Here is a 20,679-nt window from a genome sequence, read left to right on the forward strand (position 1 = left end):
ATCCTTTCTCAGTGCTGTTAACATTCCATTAAACCTCTAACATGAAAGAGTAAGTATCGCTTGATATAATGTCCCATTGACACCATATAACTGTAGCGTACTGAATAGCTTCTCTCTTGGCACCTTGTCATATGCCTTTTCCAGATCGACAAAACTTAAATACAGATCTTTGTTATATTCCCATGCTAGAATGTGCAAAAAAAGAGGTCTGGAATTTGTTGATGTTTCAAGTGTGTTTGAAGGAAAGAGATAGTTGTATGCTAGAGATGGGCTGCATCTGAACATGGAAGGACATAAGCGATTGAAGAAGTTACTGTTTTCTGAACAAGTTGAAGTAATTGGGCAGGGAAACTAATATTGAAAAGGTTGAGTGTAAGAGAGAGAAACTTTAGCACTGATTGTATATCTACAGATCCTTATTCATAGAATAAATAGCAGAAGAGAAGGGATAAAAATCGGCATGGGACTACTGAAATTAGTGACTTATATATCAGTTCTAAAGCTGGTACAAGATCTAGAGGGAATCTGCAATTTTTGTATACCAATGCAAGAAGCATTCGAAATAAGAGAGAAGAATTTTTGGCATTAGTCAGTGCAATCTCACCAAAAGTTATAGGCATTAGTGAAACTTGGCTGTCAGTAGAAGATATGGTCACTGGAATTGAATGTGATGGGTACAGTATTTTCAGGGAGGATAGAGAAGATAGAACAGGGGGGAGGAGTACTGTTGATGATAGCTGATGTGTTGCAGCCAAAGAAAGTAGTATATCAAGATGATAGACATACGAATGAGAGTTCATTTGAGGTGGTCTGGTGCGAAATAGTGACCAATGCAACCAAATATACAGTTGGATGCTGCTATAGGCCAGGGAGTACAGGGGGAGATATTGAATTCATGCATCAGCAAATTAGTGCAGGTTTAGCAATTATTATGGGGGATTTTAATTATGGTGATATCAATTGGAAGGAGGAAATATCACGTAGCAAAAAAGAAATGGAGTTCACACATCTTTTACGAGATAATTACTTGAAACAGCACATAACTGAAGGGACATGTGGTGTGAGAGTGTTAGACCTGGTTATTGGTTCAGAGGATATATGCATAAGTAAGGTGTCCTCTTTACTTCCAATTGGTGAAAGTGATCATGTGGTATTGACTTGGGAAGTTGCAAAATCAGTAGATTTTTCTGCTAAGAAGGGATATATGTGGAACTACAGGTTAGGCAATTATAACAAGCTTCAGAGTGAGCTAGCAGCCGTTCCATGGCAGAACATATTGCAGGGGAAAGATGTTAGCAATGCATGGGATAAAATCAGCAGGTATCTGAGGAAAGCAATATCAGATCGTGTCCCCATGGTCAGGAAGTCAAACAAGGCAGGCGTTAGATGGATGAGCAGTAGTATCAAGCTAGATCTGACAAAAAAAGAAAATGTTATGGAGAACTTACAAGGAGAAAGGCGATCAGTACACCCATGAGCAGTACAAGGCTCAAGCTAGGAAGGTTACCAGCATAGTAAGAAAAGCTAAATCAGATTATGAGAAGACCTTAGCCAAAGAGATCAAGGGTAATCCCAAAGAGTTCTTCCGCTATGTGGCAAGTAAAAGGAAGAATGACTTTGGAAGGATAACTTTAGTGGGTGCTGATGGTATTGAGGTGACAAAATTAGATGTAATAGTCAAGTTACTGAGTGATCACTTTTCAAAAGTCTATCACCCAAATGAGGATATCTCTGTACTTGTAGCAATAACTAATGTGAGAATTGAAGCTAAGAAATCAGAGGTATTTAATATATTGCAAATTTAAATGCAAACACTGCTGTAGGCTTAGATGGAATATCAGCTCGGGTGTTGCGTGAATGTGCAAATGAATTGTCAACCCCCTCTTACTTGGATATTTAATTTAAGTTTGAACTCCAGTATGGTCCCTAAGGAGTGGAAGTTAGGCAAAGTGGTTCCTTTGCATAAGGGTGGCTCTAAAACTGCAGTAGTTAATTACAGACCAATCACCATCTAGGGAGTAGTGGTAAAAGTATTGGAAAAGTTGATTAAAGACAAAATTCAATGGGTGAATCAGGATATGATACTCTATAGAGGCCAACATGGTGTTGTTAAAGGTAGATCCTGCCTTAGAAATCTCTTAACTTTTCATAATAGAATAACATCTGAGTTGGACAAAGGAACTGGCTACACAGTGGTACGTCTGGATTTTGCTAAGGCTTTTGACAGGATACCCCATGGAACACTGTTACGCAAATTGGAGCAGATGGGAATGGATACTAAATTGGTGATATGGATAGGAGAATGGCTCAGGGAGAGATACCAGAAGGTGGTGTATGGAGGAGCCGAGTCCAGGATGAGGCAGGTGAACAGTTGTGTGCCTCAGGGCTCTGTGCTTGGGCCATTGTTGTTTAATTTGTATATAAATGATATAGGAAATGGCTTAAAGGGAGATATTCAATTGTTTGCTGATGATACAAATTGGGTAGCGCAATAAAAAATCAAGCTGATGTTGAAAGTTTGCAGGATGATTTAAATAAGCTGGTAGAATGGGCAAAAGGTAATGGATGTCAGTTCAATGTGGAAAAGTGTAAAGTCATGCATTTTGGGATTAAAAGATATAGAATAAAAAAATAAAAAGATATAGAATAAAATATTTTTTCCAGAGTAGTGATGTTTTTGTTAGGAGTTCTGGAAGATGAGAGGATGATACTACTTTTTAATCTAATATCATTAGCTATGGGTTCCGGTAACGACGAGACTGCCTTTTCTATATTACAAATGATATCCACTATAGGGACATTATGAGGTGTTATCGCAAAATTGAAACCTTTTTTTAAGTATATTGATCTCTGGTTTTGTTAATACATGATCCGATAAATTAAAAATAACTTTGCTGTCTGGTAGAGAAGGTTTTGACTTAAAACGTTTTGTATAAAGATCGTTAAATTTTTTGATTTGGTTTCGTTTGCTTGTTGTAAAGGTTTTATCATAGCTAATAGTGACTATTCTGTCCAAATGCAACCATATGTCTTGATCTAAAGTACTAGAAATATCGTCATAAATCTGATAACAGTCTAAATCTATTTGGCTTAAAAGAAATCTGGTATGCTGTATCCATTCACGTAGAAATGCCAAAGATGTTTTAAAATAAATATGTTTTGCTCGTCTTGAATGGAATTGTTCTTTTAAAAATAGAAACTTTGGAATAATCTTGTTGTCGATACATCTTTTCAAAAAAGTGAGGGGATTTAATAGTTTGGCTTTTTTACATTTAAGGAGTTCAAAACGGCATACCTTTCTTTTGGTTTCCCCATGGGTTCTATTCATGTTAAAAAACGTTTAATTTTCTTGACCAAAAAGCTCTGGAAAGACTTTTAATGGGATTATATTGATCAAGTGTATATAATAAACAACTAAGTTATACCAACTAGTTTCACCAACTAAGGCTGTTGGCATCTTCAGGGTACATAACTGATGTAAGGCACTAAAAAGTAAAAAACTGTTACAAACTATAATCAACCGATTCCAATTATATTAAACAAAGAACAGAGCGCGTACGATACATTCATAGAGCATGGATGATATCATTTGTTGTTATTTAGGAACGTTCTATAGTTGGCACTATAATTCAGTTCTGGCGAGTTGAAGGATCTGATAAGGGTCTTCCAGATCACGGGCAAGTTAGTCCTTGGTTCCTGTTAAGGTTTTGTATACAGCGGGCAACTGTTGTGGCCTCCTTAAAAATTCGGGAGCGGAAGTCCTCCTCCTCCTCCATGTAAGGAATTGTGCTTCTATCCCACTCTATGGTATGGTTCATTCTTGAGAAATGAAAAGCTAACCCCGATTTTTCTTCTCTGTTATTATTGATGTCACCTATGTGTTCTTTTAATAAACATCACTACTCTGGAAAAAAGAACATTGTATAGTTTGAAGAAAAAGAAAGACATTATCATATTGAAGGCAGATAAGGGAAATTCAACAGTGATTTTAAACACCAGTGATTACGAAGATAAGATTAACAGCTTATTGTCAGATACATCAACCTACCGTGTCCTAGTCACAAACCCAACACTAAAGAACCACAATGATACCAAAAATTTAATACGTCACGTGGTGAACTGGTCTATAGACTTAAAACGAAGATTGAAATCCATGCATCCACTAACACCAAGAATATATGGCGCTCCTAAGGTACAAAAAAATGGAATACCACTACGCCCGATTGTGGATGGAATCAATTCGCCAACTTATCTGTTATCTAAACACCTGGCAGGCCTCCTCAAACCACACATCCATAATTTGGATACTTATATACGAAATTTGCAACATTTCATTGAGAAGCTGAACTACATCTCTATCTCCAATATGGATTTACTCACCAGCCTGGATGTTACATCTCTATTCACTAATATCCCTGTGGAGGAAGTCATCAACATTTTAGGAAGTTTGCTCCCACAAGACATTACTTCTCTGTTCCATCATTGTTTAACATCAAACTTTTTCTTATGGAATAAAACCATATATCAGCAATTGACTGGCCTTGCAATGGGTAGCCCCCCCTCTCTCCATCTTGTGCTGATCTCTTTATGGAGGATTTTGAAAGTAAAATCTTAACTCAAACAGACCCTAAACCCACAGTATGGTAGAGATACGGTGGGTTTGGAACCACACAAAAAAGGACCTGTTCGACTTTCTTAAGAAAATCAACTCCCTACACCACACAATCAAATTCACTCTAGAACTTGAAGAAGATAACCAATTATCATTTCTGGACACTTTAATTAAGAAGCTTCCAAATGCTGGTATCAACCTCTCAGTTTACCACAAACCTACCAATACAGGATGTTATTTACATTTCACTTCCTGCCACCACATTTCTCAGAAACTTAGTATTGTACACATGTTGAAGAACCGTGCCTCTCTCCTTACAACAGATCAACAAGACCTCTAGGAAGAGCTATCCCCGATATCTACCAACCTTACCATGAATGGATTTCCTTGAAGAATCGTTCACAAGATACTTTTCTCTGAACCCCGACAAAGACAACAAGATGATATGTTATATTATTTCTACCATCGTCATTCCCTACTTAGGGACAGTTTCCAATGATTGCTAGACTCCTTAGACAAATAAAATAAGAGTGGCCTTTAAACCCACAGAAACGATTAGACATTTCTTAAGATCTCCAAAAGAATTAATTGAATTTATTCTCAAGAACGAACCATACCACAGAAGCACAATTCCTTACATGGAGGAGGACTTCCGCTCCCGAATTTTTAAGGAGGCCACAACAGTTGCCCGCTGTATACAAAACCTTAACAGGAACCAAGGACTAATCTTGCCCGTGATCTGGAAGACCCTTATCAGATCCTTCAACTCGCCAGAACTGAATTATAGTGCCAACTATAGAACGTTCCTAAATAACAACAAATGATATCATCCATGCTCTATGAATGTATCGTACGCGCTCTGTTCTTTGTTTAATATAATTGGAATCGGTTGATTATAGTTTGTAACAGTTTTTTACTTTTTAGTGCCTTACATCAGTTATGTACCCTGAAGATGCCAACAGCCTTAGTTGGTGAAACTAGTTGGTATAACTTAGTTGTTTATTATATGCACTTGATCGATATAATCCCATTAAAAGTCTTTCCATCGATATTATTGATTAGTGATAGAATTAAAATATCTAATACGCATTTGGTTCAAATTGTTATTTTATTTTTTCGCTTGTGAAAATCAAAACCCACAAAATCGCACCGCAGGCTGCGTTTTGGACAGCCTTGATACAAAGTGATGTAAAATATAAATGAAAAATAGTTGTAACGTATAATGCATGAATGACTTAATATTACCTGTAAAACTATTATGTTCAAAACAAAGGAGAAGGATTATTCTTTGAAATGAGTCAGCAGACAAGTTGCGGGACTTGTGAAAGTTGAAAAAAAAAAAAAAACATCAAGAACAAAGACCTTGGAAAAAGAATGCAAAAGTTACGTTCGCATGCTTGAGCATAGGCATGAAATTTGTGAAGGAAAAGACAAAGAACAGAAAGGATATTTAAGCTAAATGGTGAGTAGGAGAAGCCATTCACTCATTCACCAGGGTTCACTGAGGTTCCCCGGAGTTCCCAAGTCTTCCGAGAAGTTCCGAAGTTGCCGGGTTTCTCTGCAACCACCAGCACCTGTGGATGGGAACCAATGGAAGAATCTCAAGAGTGAAGTCCAAGTCACCCCAGGAATTTATTCATAAGAAAAGCATCCAGATGTCAACTACAGAGGAAAATAAAAGGAAAGATATTGTTCGAACTGCCACTAAAGATGAATGAATAGCTGCAATGTTTAAGTGAGAATAAGAAGCATCCTAATCAAGACAAATGTATGAGGTGTCCTAACAGAACTGTCGCTTAATACAGAGGAATGTTTGTAAGGGAAGATCTGTGAGTAATTGTAATATATCGAAACTCTTGTGCTGGAAATATGTACAACTGTGTGAAAGCATGAAATAAGTGTTTGTCATTAATTATGTCATAATTTGTCTTAATTATGCATAATACTGTGTTGTATAGTAGAGTAATGTATAGTATTGCAATGTATGATATTTAATAGAGTTTGACAATCAGGATTTAGGTAAGCTAGGATGGACAGCCATAACTAATTACTTGTCTAACATGTGCTTATATTTTTTTGGTTAAAATAAATGATTTGTTAAACAGCACGCTGATCTGATCCTGATGCACTACCCCGAAAAAAATTAAAAACCTGTGTGCTGATAGGATATCGCCATGATTAGCTTCAGTGATGAGTAGGATGGACAGAAGTTTCTGTTATAGTTACGAGCCCTTGCATTGTCGATATTCCAAAACTTCAATTCCTCACTCTCGGAAATTCAGTCTGGCTGGCACAGTCGAAAAACAAATATATTTGCTAGGCTGCAGAACTTAAGGACTGAATAAGTTGTACACGTATGGATGACTTCAATTGAAATTAGAGCGGGCCATATTTATGATTTAGGATTAAGGCAGGGCAGAAAAGGGGGGGGGGACATATCCAGCATAGGTGAAGTAAAAACCTAAAGGAAAGGCATTAATTAGATCTATGTAGTGCATATGTATATACAATAATTAAGGAAAAATTAAAATAAAGACAAATTTTACAAATGCCACAGCCGAAGCAGATATGAAATATAAATATTAATTTTATGGTTATTCATTTTAATACAAATAGATTTCAAGCTGTGTATCACATTGATGGCAGTGTACTCCAGGAAAGAGTTGAAGCTAGAGATTTAGGGGAGGGAGGGTAGAAGACAGTTAAAGTTGAGAGGACATATTGCTAAGGTAGCCCATAAGATTACTTGGATAATGAAGAACACATTAATATGCTCCCTCATATGCCCCACATCTGGATTACTGTGCTCAAGACTTATTCCCTGGGTTTCTTGGGGGATGAAGAAGTGGTGGAGAGGATTCAGAAGTGATTGACAAAGATGGATAAGTAGGATGAACAGAAATTTCTGTTATAGTTATGAGCCCTTGCATTGTCGATATTCCAAAACTTCAATCCCACACTCTCAGAAATTCAGTCTGGCTGGCCTATGAGGTGAGATTGAGGGTGTGTGAATTGCAGAAGTTGGTTGATAGGAGCTAAAGAAAGGATACGATAGAAACATTTAAGTTGCTGAAAGCGTTTTATAGGATTGATGCAAGAGAAATGTTTCAGCACTTGGCTAGAGGGAGCAGAACAAGGGGTCATCCCTGTAAGTTGAATAAAGGTGTGGGTAGAAGGGGTGTGAGACTCAATTTTTTGCTTAGAGAGTTGTGAATGAATGGAATGGGTTGCGAGTGCTTTGTCTGTTTGGGTTCCATGTATGACAGATTGTGTGAATAGATTGGGTCTCCCACGACAAAAAAATTCGTGAAAAAAGACCTGGTTTACAGAAGTAAAAAATCATCTTTCATCAGGACAATGCACCTGCCCACAAAGTGTTTTTGGCAATGGGAAAATTAAGGGATCTGCAGTATGAATTGTTGGAACATCCACCCTATTCCCTAGATTTGGCTCCTTCTGACTTCTATCTCTTCCTAAGATTAAAATTCTTCCTCGCTGGTCAGCATTTTTCTTTGAATCAAGAAGTGATTGCAGCTGTAGAGGAGTATTTTGTAGATCTTACTGAGAACCTGTAGTGGTTCTCAGTAAGAACAGGATAATGGCACTGAAGCATCGCTGAAATAAATGTATTAGTCTTAAGGGAGATTATGTTGAAAATTAAAAATAATTTTGAAATTATAAATTTGTTTTTAAAATGTTAGGCCAAGAACTTTTCAGACCACCCCTATATAGTAGTAATATTTAAACTGTCAGGGAGGATGGGAAGGAAGAAAAGAAAAATAAAACACTATTGTTAAAATTAATTATATTATTATACGGCATATCCATGGAGTCCAGAGACTCATCATGGGAGACCCAAACAACTATTATATACTCAAAACTTATCATACCTCACCTTAAACTCATTCACTATCAGAGAACTCGAAACTAATTCTGGCAAATGATCCCACTCATTTACCACTCTCCATGCAAACAATCTAGTCTGCACACCCCTACTGACCACACGTTTACAGAACTTCCAAGTATGATTCCAGTTCTCTGACTATTTGTCATGTGTTGAAAAATTTCCTTTGCATCAATTTTATAAAACCCCTTTAATATCTTAAAAAGCTTCTATAATGTCTACTCTTTTCCACCTATCAACTAAACTTTGTCTCATACACACACAACTTAATCCTCATAGGGAGCATTTCCACAGATCTCAGTTGTCTCTGAATCTTCTCTACCCACCTCCTGATCCCCAAGAAACCCAGGTAACCAAATATGTGCACAGTACTCAATGTGTGGTCAAATCATAGTCTTAAAAAGATGGACAATAACTTCCCTATCTTTATTTGTTAGCATGTTTACAACATACAAGTAATCTTTTGAGCAATTTAATCAAAGGATAATGTTTGGTAAAACTTTGCAATATGACCTCTGAACTTTAACTCTCTGTCCACCATTATCTCCAAGTCCCTAGCTTCGTCAATTCCCTGCAATCCAGTACCATCAATATAATACACCATATGGAATCTTTTCAACCAAAATTACATAACCTAACATTAAAATGACAAACATTATCCTTTGTCCACAATGCTAATTTATTTAAATCATCCTGCAGGATATCTATATCATTTTATCAACTATGCTCTCCTGCAGTTGTGCATCATCAGCAAACTAAACATCCCCCCCTTAAATCTTTCCTTATATCAACGATATACAAATTAGTCTAGAGGTACTCTACAAATGACCCTCATTCTCCTAGATTCCACTTCACTATACACTATTCTCTGGTGTCACTCCTATCCATTCCCATTTGTTTCAACTTTTGTAATAGCTTTCCATGTAATATTCTGTCAAATACCTTTGCAAAGTCTAGCAGTATAGCAGCAGTACAGCAGTGTAGCAATTTCCTTTATCTAATTCTGCAATTTTGTTACAAAGAGGGACAATAACTTCCGTATCTTTATTTGAAAGCATGTTTACAACATCCAAGTAATCCTTTGATCTATTTTATCAACTTTTGCAATATGTTTTAAACCGAAAAAGAACTCTGGAGGTTTCTAACAAAAGTATTTTCTATTTGGATCCACATATGATGTGATCTGAGTATATTCGTGAAGCAACAATATTCAAGTTGTAGTTCATATGTTGTCCACATGATAGCAGTGCTGACAGACACTCACCAAGGGGAAAGCCTTTCAGAACCCTTGCTGATGAAAGTCACTTATGAAGCCACAAAAAATTTTGAAGACTGGATCATGGAATGTAAGAAAACTGCACCAGTAGGAAAAACTAGGCATGTAACAAATGAAATGGATAATTACAAGTTAGACATTTTAGGCATGAGCAAAGTCAGATGGACTGGTTTTGGTAGACTTATAACTAAAGACAACAAGACAATATTGTACTCTGGATCAGAGGAGAAGCATGAAAAAGGAGTTGCACTAATACTAAACCCAAAAGTCTGCTGGAATGAGAACCAGTAAATGAGAGAATTATAAAAGCCAGGTTCTATTCCAAATTTATCAAACTTTCTGTTGTGCAGGTTTACACACCTACTAATGATGCAGATAAAGAAATAAAATAATGCTTTTATGAACAACTCCAAAAGGTAATAAATGTTCCAAAACACGATATGATAACTCAATGGCAATCTTAGTGCAAAAGTGGGTAAAAAGTCATGAGTAGAAGAAAACTCCTTAGGTTTCGAGGCTTGTAGAGACCGAAATGAAAATGGCATGATGTTTGTATCCTTTTGTGAAATGAACAACTTTGTCATCATTGGAAGAAGTATTCCAATTTAAGAATGAAGCAATACGTAAATTGACTTGGATTTCACCGGATGGTAGTACAAGAAACCAAATTGATCATGTTGCTATTAGTAAATTCGTAAGATCCATGCTTGATGCGAGTCAAACGTAGTGCAGATGTTGGTTCTGACCACTTCTTGTTAGTGACAATATTGAAATTAGAACATCAAAGTGTATTAAGAAAGAAAAGAAGTTCAAGAACTGCATTTGATATCGAAATATTAAAAATTAAAGAAACAAGAGAAAAGTTTGCTTTGAAGGTAAAGAACAGATTCAATATATTAGAAATAGAGGAAAATCAAGATGTAACAGTAGAAAACAACAAAGTAGAAGTATATTAGAAAAATTTCAGGAATGCCTACAATGAAGTTGCTGAAGATGTAATTGGTAAACGGAGAAAAAAAGAAAAATAAAGAATGGTTAACTGCAGAAACTTGGAAGATCATTGAAGAGAGAAAAATGATTAAATCATTAATGAACAATACAAATTCAGAACGATTACATAAGGTACACAGCAGTTGCTATAATAAACTAAATAAAAGTGTAAAGAGACCTGCAAGGGCCGACAAGAGAAAATATATTGATGAATTAGCAAAAGAAGTGCAACATGCTGCAGAAAATGGACAAATTAGACAACTTTATCAGATTATAAAACAAATCAATGATAACAAAAAAGTAATCCCTTCCTCCATTAGAGACAAACAAGGAAAGTTACTGAGAATTGACTCCAAAATTGAAGCAAGATGGAGAGAATATTTTAATAAAACTTTGAATGTAAAGGTAGATACAGGATCTCAACAGGCACAAAATATTACAACCAGTGTAATACCCACTTTAAGCATTTCCGAAGATGAGATTTCATTGAGAGAAGTCAAAGATGCCCTGAAGGCACTAAAATCAAAGCATGGCAGAAATGATAATATCAGTGCCGAAATGTTAAAAGCTAATCTTAACACTACTACTACCAAATTACAAAGGTTATACAACAAAATACAGAAGACAGAAAAAATTTCTCAAAAATTCTTCAACAATGGAAAGAAGCAGTAATTATAAAAATCCCCAAAAAAGGAGATTTGACCAAGTGTGAAAATTGGAGAGGAATAAGTTTGCTTTCAATTCCTACAAAAGTTTTTAAAATTTTTCAATTAACAGATTAAAAAAGGAAATTGAAAATTTATTAAGAGAAGAACAGGCAGGTTTCCGAACTGATTGTGGAACCATCCAACAAATATTCACTCTTAGAAATATAATCAAACAATGTCTAGAATTTCAAGCCCCACTTTACCTAAACTTCATTGATTTTAGTAAAGTGTTTGACTCAGTAGATAGAGAGAAACTTTGGAAAATATTAGAAGAATATAGAATACCTTATAAATTTCTCAACATTATTAAGAATATGTATAATGGCAGCAAGTCTTGCATGGAAGTAGAAGGAAAACTTACAGACTTCTTTATCATTGAAACTGGAGTTAGGCAGGGTTGTATTCTATCTGGTCTATTATTTATAATTTTAATTGATTGGATTTTGAAAAACTCAATTAATCATCAAAAGAGAGGAATATGTTGGAATTTTACGCCCACAATGGAAGACCTTGATTTTGCTGATGACATAGTGCTCCTGTCCTCCAAGCTAAATGACTTACAGCTTAAAACTGATGACTTTGCTCGCCACACAGAAACTGAGGGTCCTCATATAAACAAGAAGAAAACCAAGGTCATGCAAATAAATGAAAAATCAAATAAAGAAATTAAGTTAAAAAATTAAACAACTGAAGATGTTGATACTTTTATATATACCTTGGATCAGTGATAAATAAACAAGGCAGCACCGACGAAGATGTTTTACAAAGAATTACTAAAGCACAAAATCGTTTCAGGTCATTAAATAAATTAAGGAAAGCATCAAATATTACAGTTAAAGTGAAAATTAATATCTATAAATTTATTGTGCAAGCAGTACTGCTATATGACTCTGAAACTTGGTGCAAAGTAATAAACTGGGCATTTTCCAAAACAAATGTTTAAGAAGAATTTTAAAAATCTGGCCAAATACAATCACTAATGAAGAACTTTAAAAGAAAACCTTCTCCAAGTCAATAGATGAAGAGATTCACCTAAGAAGATGGAAATGGACCAAAGGTCATCCAAAATTAACTTGGAGAAGAATGAAGGAATCCGAAATGAAGGAGGCAAGATAGACGAGTTGGGAAGAAGCAAGAGCAGCTGCAAGGGACAGATGGAAAACCAGCATTGCAGCCTTATGTGCCAGTAGGCATGGAAAGACAAGTTACACTAACAGGTAATCACACTTGTGATATTGCGCTTTGATAATATATGCTACATACATTTCTGCTTCAAAATATCATAAAATAAATTTCATTGAAAACCTCCGAGTTCTTTTTCAGACATCCTGTATTAATTGAGGAGACAATTACAAGTCTGTAATTTGCTACCACTACTACTGTCTTGAAGCCACCTTTATGCAATGAAACTCTTTTCTGAGCTGAGACTTAAATTGAACAACTACATCAGAGGCAATGCAATTCTCTTACACATTCATGTAGTACACAGGCTGCCATGCCATCCAGTTCCACTGCTGTATTCACATTGATATTTTTCAATATGCTGAACACCTGTTCATCTACTTCAATTCTGACATGCATCTTTAGATGCATGTCAGAATTGAAGATCCTGGTAGAGATTTTGCAGTTACATCAGCAACTGCAAAATCTCTACCAGGATGATACATCTTTGCAAAATGATCACACTCCAACTCACCAATTTCTTTTGCCTGTCAAATTTTTACCATCAGCAATCATTAAAGTCATCCTACCAAAGTCATTTTTCATCTTACCTGCTACATAATGGGAAAAAAAAAAAAAAAAAAAAAAAACTTTTCTGGATTTACTTAGGCCTGCTTAGCTAATTTTCTTTCATAATCTCGTTTTCCTTTTTTACCATACCAGGCAGCATTCTTGCTTGCGGTTTATACTGCTCATGAATATGCTGATCACATTTCTCTTTATATTCCATCCACAGGCTTTTCTTTTTTTGCAGTTCTTGCTTTATATCTCTACTCATCCATTTAATCCCCACTTAGTTAATCCGTCTGACCTTGGATATGCAGTCTAATATTGCTTCTCTCAAACAATCTCTGACCACTTCCCATGCACTACTGACATTATTTCCGTGTAGCTTCCTAAGACATGGCACTGCTACAAGATAACACATAAGTCTGTCATAATTACCAGCTTTAAAGTTCAACATAAATCCTTTCTTGACAGAGCATTCTACATGCCTAGCAACATTCCAGAACAAGAATGCAAGGACATTCAACCCAGAATGTCTACCTTGGTTATGGATATATCTTCTGATGCTATTACCAAATCAAACACACTCAAACCCCTGGTCTCCACTATAACATGTTTCAGGTAATTATCCCTTAGCAACTATTCCACTTCCAGCTTGCCCCTCCAATCTTGTCCCCATAGTTAAAGTCTCCCATAATAATTGTTCGGCATGCACTCAATGTGCTAATCTGCTACTAATGGCTTCTACATTTTCCTGTGGACCCTCCCACTCCCAGTTTATAGCAGCAGTCAACAATATGTCCTGGCTTCTATCTCATACCAGATAGCCTCAAATGAACCATCTTCCCAAGACCTAAAATCCTCTTTAATTTCTAATTTTGTTGGTTGTAATTATTTAGCTATCATCAGTAATACTCCATCTCCTGTCCTATTCCATCTATCCTCCCTGAAAATACAATACCCTTTACATTCTCTTCCTGTAACTATATCATTTTCTGTCAACCAGGTTTCATTCATGCCTATTATTTTTGGTCAAATCAAGCTGACCAATGCAAAAAACTCCTGTCCCTTATTCGTGATACTTCTGGCATTCATGTATGAATTTTAACATCCTCTTGTATCCACAATTACCCTTGTGTAATGTAATTACCAACGCATTCAAACTGGAAACCTGTAAAATTTCATTCAGCATTGCATAATCATTTCTGTACATATGCTCATTTATCACAGGGTGGCCAGACTCGTGTTTGATTATATACCCCTAATATGTCTAGTTACTCTGGTTTTCCACTTCCAAACTGACTAAACATCCAACCATCTTACTCCAAAACTATTTAAATGCACCCTGTCAGGTATATATATATATAAGCCCTTTCGTCCACCAAATTCACCCCATATATCAATGAACTGCATACCCTTCTTCCTGCACAGTCTTTTTATTGACTCATTAGCAATCATGGCCCTTCTTCTTAATTCTGTCCTTCATACCAAAGCAACAAACTCATAATTTTTACTTCCTTACTCTTCATTTTTGCTTCTTTCAACAACTAGTTCATATCTTTTCTCACTACATATTTCTTTCCTTTCAAATCATTTGTTCTTGCCATAAAAATCATCTCTATCACTTCTCCCTTCTGAACTATGCTTTCATCACTTGCTCATTTAGTATACCTCTTATCATTGAATCACCATACAATACCTTATTCTTATTTCCAGTTTCTCATGCTTTCATACTTTCCAAATTCACTTTTTCTTTCCTTCTCCCTCCTGCTCTACAACACAGCAATCATTTCTCCAGTTGCTCTAGCTCCTGTTTTGTCTTGTAAAGGATATAAATTAAGCATGCTATTTCACTCCTTACTGTCACTTCATCACTCACATTACTTTCAGCCACTTCTTTTAGGCTCTCATTTTGCACACCACCATCATTCACTACTTCTACATTTGCCATAAAACTTTCACTGTCTTTCCTTATATCATTAATATTGGTCACTTCATTTTTCCACGCTCCACATGATGCACATTTCCAGCACTGCCAAACAAAACATTTGCAACAAACTATCTCTCCATTCTCGTTTTCATACCACAACCCATTCATCCTTGGCAATGAGAATTATAATTTCAATTATATTTCAATATCAGCATCATAAGAAATGATAAAAACAAAATTAGCAGTTTTTTGTTGTTGTTGCTGTTTTGTTTTTATAATTAATGTACAAAGAAGTATAAGTTATAACTATTTTCAGTTCCAAAGATATACACTATATTTTAAGAATCATACCTGAAATGAGAACCAGCAAAAGGTCAGTGTTCTTCAGACCAGTAACTAGGTCTATTACCTTTTCTGTTGCACATTCTGAAGCTCTATCAGGAATATTGTTTGTAGCACCTTCCATATATTTAACACCATTAAAAACTCCAAGTGAAGCATCATCATCACTAAAACAAAGCATCAATATACTAATAAAACATAGTAAATAAAATATATAAACATGAAAGTCCACACAAATCAGTACAACTATTATTACTAGATTAATTTTAATTGCATTTTACATGCATACAAAAACAGATCTTAAGTAATGAACTAAAAATATATTATTACTTCTGTCAATATATTTGTATTGCTGTTTAGTATACCTCTTTTAGTATACAAACTGATATTGGGGTGAGGGCATTTTAAATTTCTATATTAGCATTTTTATGATAATACATCATAAATTCGTCACCAAGCTGTGCACATCACTGTTTGATAAATTTCATGTTCACTGTTATTTATTCTTCCTTCAAAAAACTGATTCCTTACTGTGGATTTTCCTTTTAATGCAATGGAGGGGAGAGGAAAGAAAAGAGAGAGAGAGAAAAGCATGGATTTCTTTTTCAATGGAGAATGATAAGAAAATTGAATATGTTACAGGGATGTGTGAAGGATTACCTAAACTATTACAATAAATTTATTATTACGTAACACCTCCAAGGAGTCCAAACACTCATTGAGGGAGGACACCTGCTCTACAACTCTCCATGCACTCAATCCACCAGCTGCAAATAAACCAAACCATCTACCACTAGTATTTCCACAGACAATCACCAGGCCAGCATATATATATACGTATACAGTAAAACCCCGTTTTTACGTTCCCGCAATGTATGTTTTCATGCCATTTACGCATTTTCTGTTGGTCCCATCTTAAGGCCTATTTTTACGATATATTGTTTTCTCGCCATTAATAACTTCATGTGGATGTTATTTCCCGTGATTTGCGTTTTTTTTCTTGGGTGGAAATAGTGATTTTCGAATCGATTTCCTCTCATTCAAATCGATTTCTGCGGAAATCTGCGCATTTCTGTTTCCAGATGGCGTTGCTTTCGGCTGTAGTTTCATTTCCACCATCACGGTGACTTGCACGCTTGCAGCAGTGATGTAGTGATGAGCAATATGAAACCGTGATTTTTCAATCACAGTACGAATTGATATTGCAGAATTTCTGCTACATAATTTAGCATGTGAAAGTTGCTTTCAACTTGCGGTGGTGAATTATCCATGTTAGTAACATGGAGAAAAAAAGACAGAAAATGTATTTCAGTAGAAGAAAAGATGGCAATTCGGCGACATGTAGATTGGCATGCCAGAACGCATGTACGTGCATTTAGCAAAAGATCTTGGACTCTCTGTGTCCACTTTGAACACGATAATAAAAAACAGGTCAAGTATTGACCTCAATGCAAAGCAATCTAGCGCTATGTCAAAAAAAAAAAAAAAAAAAACGAAAATACAGTATATCCAGACATCAACATACGATGAATTGGATAAACTTGTGGTGGAGTGGTTTGTTTCTATGAGAGCGTCGGGTATTCCAGTCGATGGTACTATACTCCGAGCGAAAGCCCTTGAATTTGCTGCAAGGTTGGGGATTAATGGTTTTATTGCATCAAATGGATGGATTGATCGTTTCAAGACTTGTCATAATATTGTGTATAATCAAGTGTGGAGAAAGTAATAGTGTTGCAGGGGAAACTGTAAACCAGTGGAAACATGAACTAAAGACTATTATTCAGGACTATGAATCGAAAAATATTTTCAATGTTGATGAAACTGGGCTCTTTTATAACATTCTGCCAAGTTTTGTAAAACATTGTGTTTTAAAGGAGAGAAGTGTCATGGTGGAAAACTCAGCAAGCAGAGAGTAACTGTTTTGCTCATGGTCAATGCTGATGGATCAGAAAAGTTACCTCCACTGGTAATTGGTAAATTTAAGAACATGAAAAATCTGCCTACTAAGTATGATGCCAACAGCACAGCATGGATGACCAGTAGCATCTTCACATCCACCATGCATGCTCTGGATGTTAAAATGGGGACAAACCACCGCAAAATACTACTACTGCTAGACAAACGTCCTGCACACCCTGAAGATCTGCAGCTCAGAAACATTAGATTAGTGTTCTTTCCCCCTAATTGTACAAGTGAGCTTCAACCATTAGATCTAGGCACCAATCATGCATTTAAATGGAAATATAGAAAAATGCTTGTTGAAAAAGCTGTGTTTATGCATGATAATGGTATGGACCCAAAACAGATCACCATATCAATCCTTGATGCCATGCATTATGTGGCCAAAGCGTGGATGCATGTTACTACTGAAACCATATCCAATTGTTTCTGGAAGGCAGGAGTTACGTTTGTGAAAGAGGAGGAACAACTACAGGAGGAAGAAGAAGATATGTCAGAGCCCAACAACTGGTATGTGATGGATGAGGCTTTCTCATTTCAAGACTATGTTGATGCTGGTGTGATCAGATCAATGGTACCAAGTGTAGAAGACATCCTATCCAACCACCTTGGTGAAGAAGAAGAGGAAGAAGTGGTTTGAAGAAGACTGTGATCAAGAACCTACCATCCCCTACTAGTAAAGAAGCAATGGAAGCTATCTCTGTTTTGAGGCGGTATATTGCAAGTGCATCAGGAGATGATGGGGCATTTAATGCCTTATACACTGTGGAGAGGCAGGCGGAAAAAAAACCAAAAACAATCAACAATTAAAGATATTTTTAAATAGATAAATGTACATGATTGTAAATTCATTTATTTTCAGTCATTAAATTTTGTAATCTAGTCTGTAGACTCGCATACTAACAGTGTCATCTTTCAGCCTTTTTAAATTTTTTTTTACATTTCCTGCTATTTACACATTTTTCCATCAGTCTGCTGGAAAGTGTAAAAAAGGGGTTTTACTGTATATATGTAGAAAGTTTTTTAACTTGGGTATACTATATGTTAAAGATACCAAGCAATTTTATAAACTTGGTTTTACTCCTTTTTTCCAAGTAAGCAAACAGACAAGTAAGTCAAGTTTGTGCCTGAACATAGTTCAGGTCTGAGGCAACTTGTGGTAAAGGTGGAGTAAGATCTGATCACTTTCCTTTAGTATCTCTCCTAATGTAAAGCACATCGCCCTTGCAGAGATGTGTGATGCTATGCATTAAAGGAAGGGGCCACTACCCAGACTGGTTTCGACCAAATTTTACCTAAACAAGTTCCTACAAGGTGCTTTGACCTTATTAAATAAAAATCTCAGGATGAGAGAAAGATGTAGAAAGTTTTTTAACGTATAGTATACCCAAGGTAAAAAAAATTTCTACATCTTTCTCTTATCCTGAGATTTTTATTTAATAAGGTCAAAGCAGCTTGTGGCAACTTATTTAGGTAAAATTTATAAGCTCTGCGTTACTTCAACCTTGGCATCTCTGGGTCTGGCTGCCACTGACGAGACCTCAATAAAGGTCGAAACCGATCTTGGTAGTGGCCCCGTCCTTTAATGCATAGCATCATACATTTCCACAAGGGGGTATGCTTTACATTAGGGGAGATACTAAAGGAAAGTGATCAGAGTTCACTCCACCTTTACCACGAGTTGCCACAGACCTGAACTATGTTCAGGCGCAAACTTGACTTACTTGTCTATTTGCTTATTTTGGAAAAAGGCTTAAAACCAAGTTTATAAAATTGCTTGGTGTCTTTAACACACACACACACACACACACACACACACACACATCAGGGGCGAATTCTCCATGCTTGCTATGCTTGCTGCGCAAACTCATTACTTGAGAAAGAAGTAATATTTATTTGTTAATAAATGCATGCATTTATAAGCATTCCATTTAGGCTTTTATTTTTGTAGACAGAAGACATCTTAAGCTTGCACGGCAATAATTGAGCTTTGCATTGTGTATCAAAGGTTGAAGCTTGCTTGTCTAGTCAAAGCTACCTTGGCTTACTCGGTTGTGGGATCTTCCAGGTTTTCGGTACAGCATTGCGATTTCATGCGTGCTCATAGCCATTTCCGCTCCTTTCACGTCGTCTTAAACACAGGCCATACGCAGTCAAAGTGGCTCTAGCCAGTGAGCTTCAGCCAGCCTTTATAAGTGTGCGTGTTGCTTAGGAAAATTAAGTTACAACCAACTTTTTATGACGATGTTATTGACCAGTTTAAAGAAGAACCGTAGGGTAGAATTTGTATTCAAGTATCTAAATTAAAAAAGATAGAATATCATTTGTAAAATAAATGTTGTATTTGTATGATTTTTAAATGAACATAAATTTCTAAATATATAGTTTTAAATGGTCAGTAATTCATTATTCTGCTAATTAGACTTCAATCACACCTCTCACTCCCTGAATGATAACAAGAGCAAACATGAATTTCAAGCCAGCATTCACCGCTGATATATATAGATATATATACACACACATATGTATTCATAAATTGGGGACCTACTAAATGGATGACTAATGAAATCAAATAGGAACTGAGATGAAAAAGAGAGGTGGAGAGAAGCAGCATGAAGAATATAAGAATCAAGCCAGGAAAGTGACTGGTACAGTAACAAAGACAAAAATGGAATATAAGAAATGATCTGTACTCTCTAGTCCAAGGAAAATTTTAAGGAATTCTTTTGTTATGTGACCGATGACAGGAAAAATGGTTCTGGATGAATGAGCCTGTTAGATGGAAACGGTGAGTATGGTGAAATGTATTTAACATAGTGGAGATGTTTAATGATAATTTTAGTGGGCATTTTACTACCCTCAAGGTTTCATTCCTTGAGGGGAGAGGGTTAAAGGTTTAGAAGTGCATAGAACAGGAGGATTTATTACTTAATGGATGGAGAGGGTTAAAGTTTTACATGTGCGTGAGGAGAATGTGTTTCGAATACTAAGTATTCTGGAAGGTGGCAGGATCTTTCCTCGAGGAAAATGTCCTTTTTTTTTTTTTTATCACAAAACAGACAAACCAGGATAAGAATCCACTATGAAGATATAGCACACTATTCAGAATGGATAAACTATCCTATCCTTATTAAATTTATTCTTTCTTTTACTATTACACAGTTTTCAGAACTACTGAATAAACAAACAAAGAAACAACACTGAATGTGAAAAAACCAGAACACACATGCT

The 20,679-nt window shown here is 36.0% G+C and overlaps 1 protein-coding gene across 2 annotated transcripts in view; it reads right to left on the minus strand.

Moving 5' to 3' along the window:
* LOC150100595 (glycerate kinase) overlaps positions 1-20,679 on the minus strand; it is a 97,992-nt gene that overhangs the window by 48,421 nt on the left and 28,892 nt on the right. For both annotated transcript variants that reach the window (XM_090401578.1, XM_090401579.1), the window contains exon 3: positions 15,499-15,656. In XM_090401578.1, coding sequence (XP_090257704.1) covers positions 15,499-15,656 — 158 coding nt within the window. The remainder of the gene's footprint in view (positions 1-15,498; positions 15,657-20,679) is intronic.

Source organism: Typopeltis vanoorti, chromosome 12 (assembly GCF_054136105.1).
Source record: "Typopeltis vanoorti isolate ZY-2024b chromosome 12, IOZ_Tvanoo_1.0, whole genome shotgun sequence".
In the NCBI taxonomy this organism is placed as follows: domain Eukaryota; kingdom Metazoa; phylum Arthropoda; class Arachnida; order Uropygi; family Thelyphonidae; genus Typopeltis; species Typopeltis vanoorti.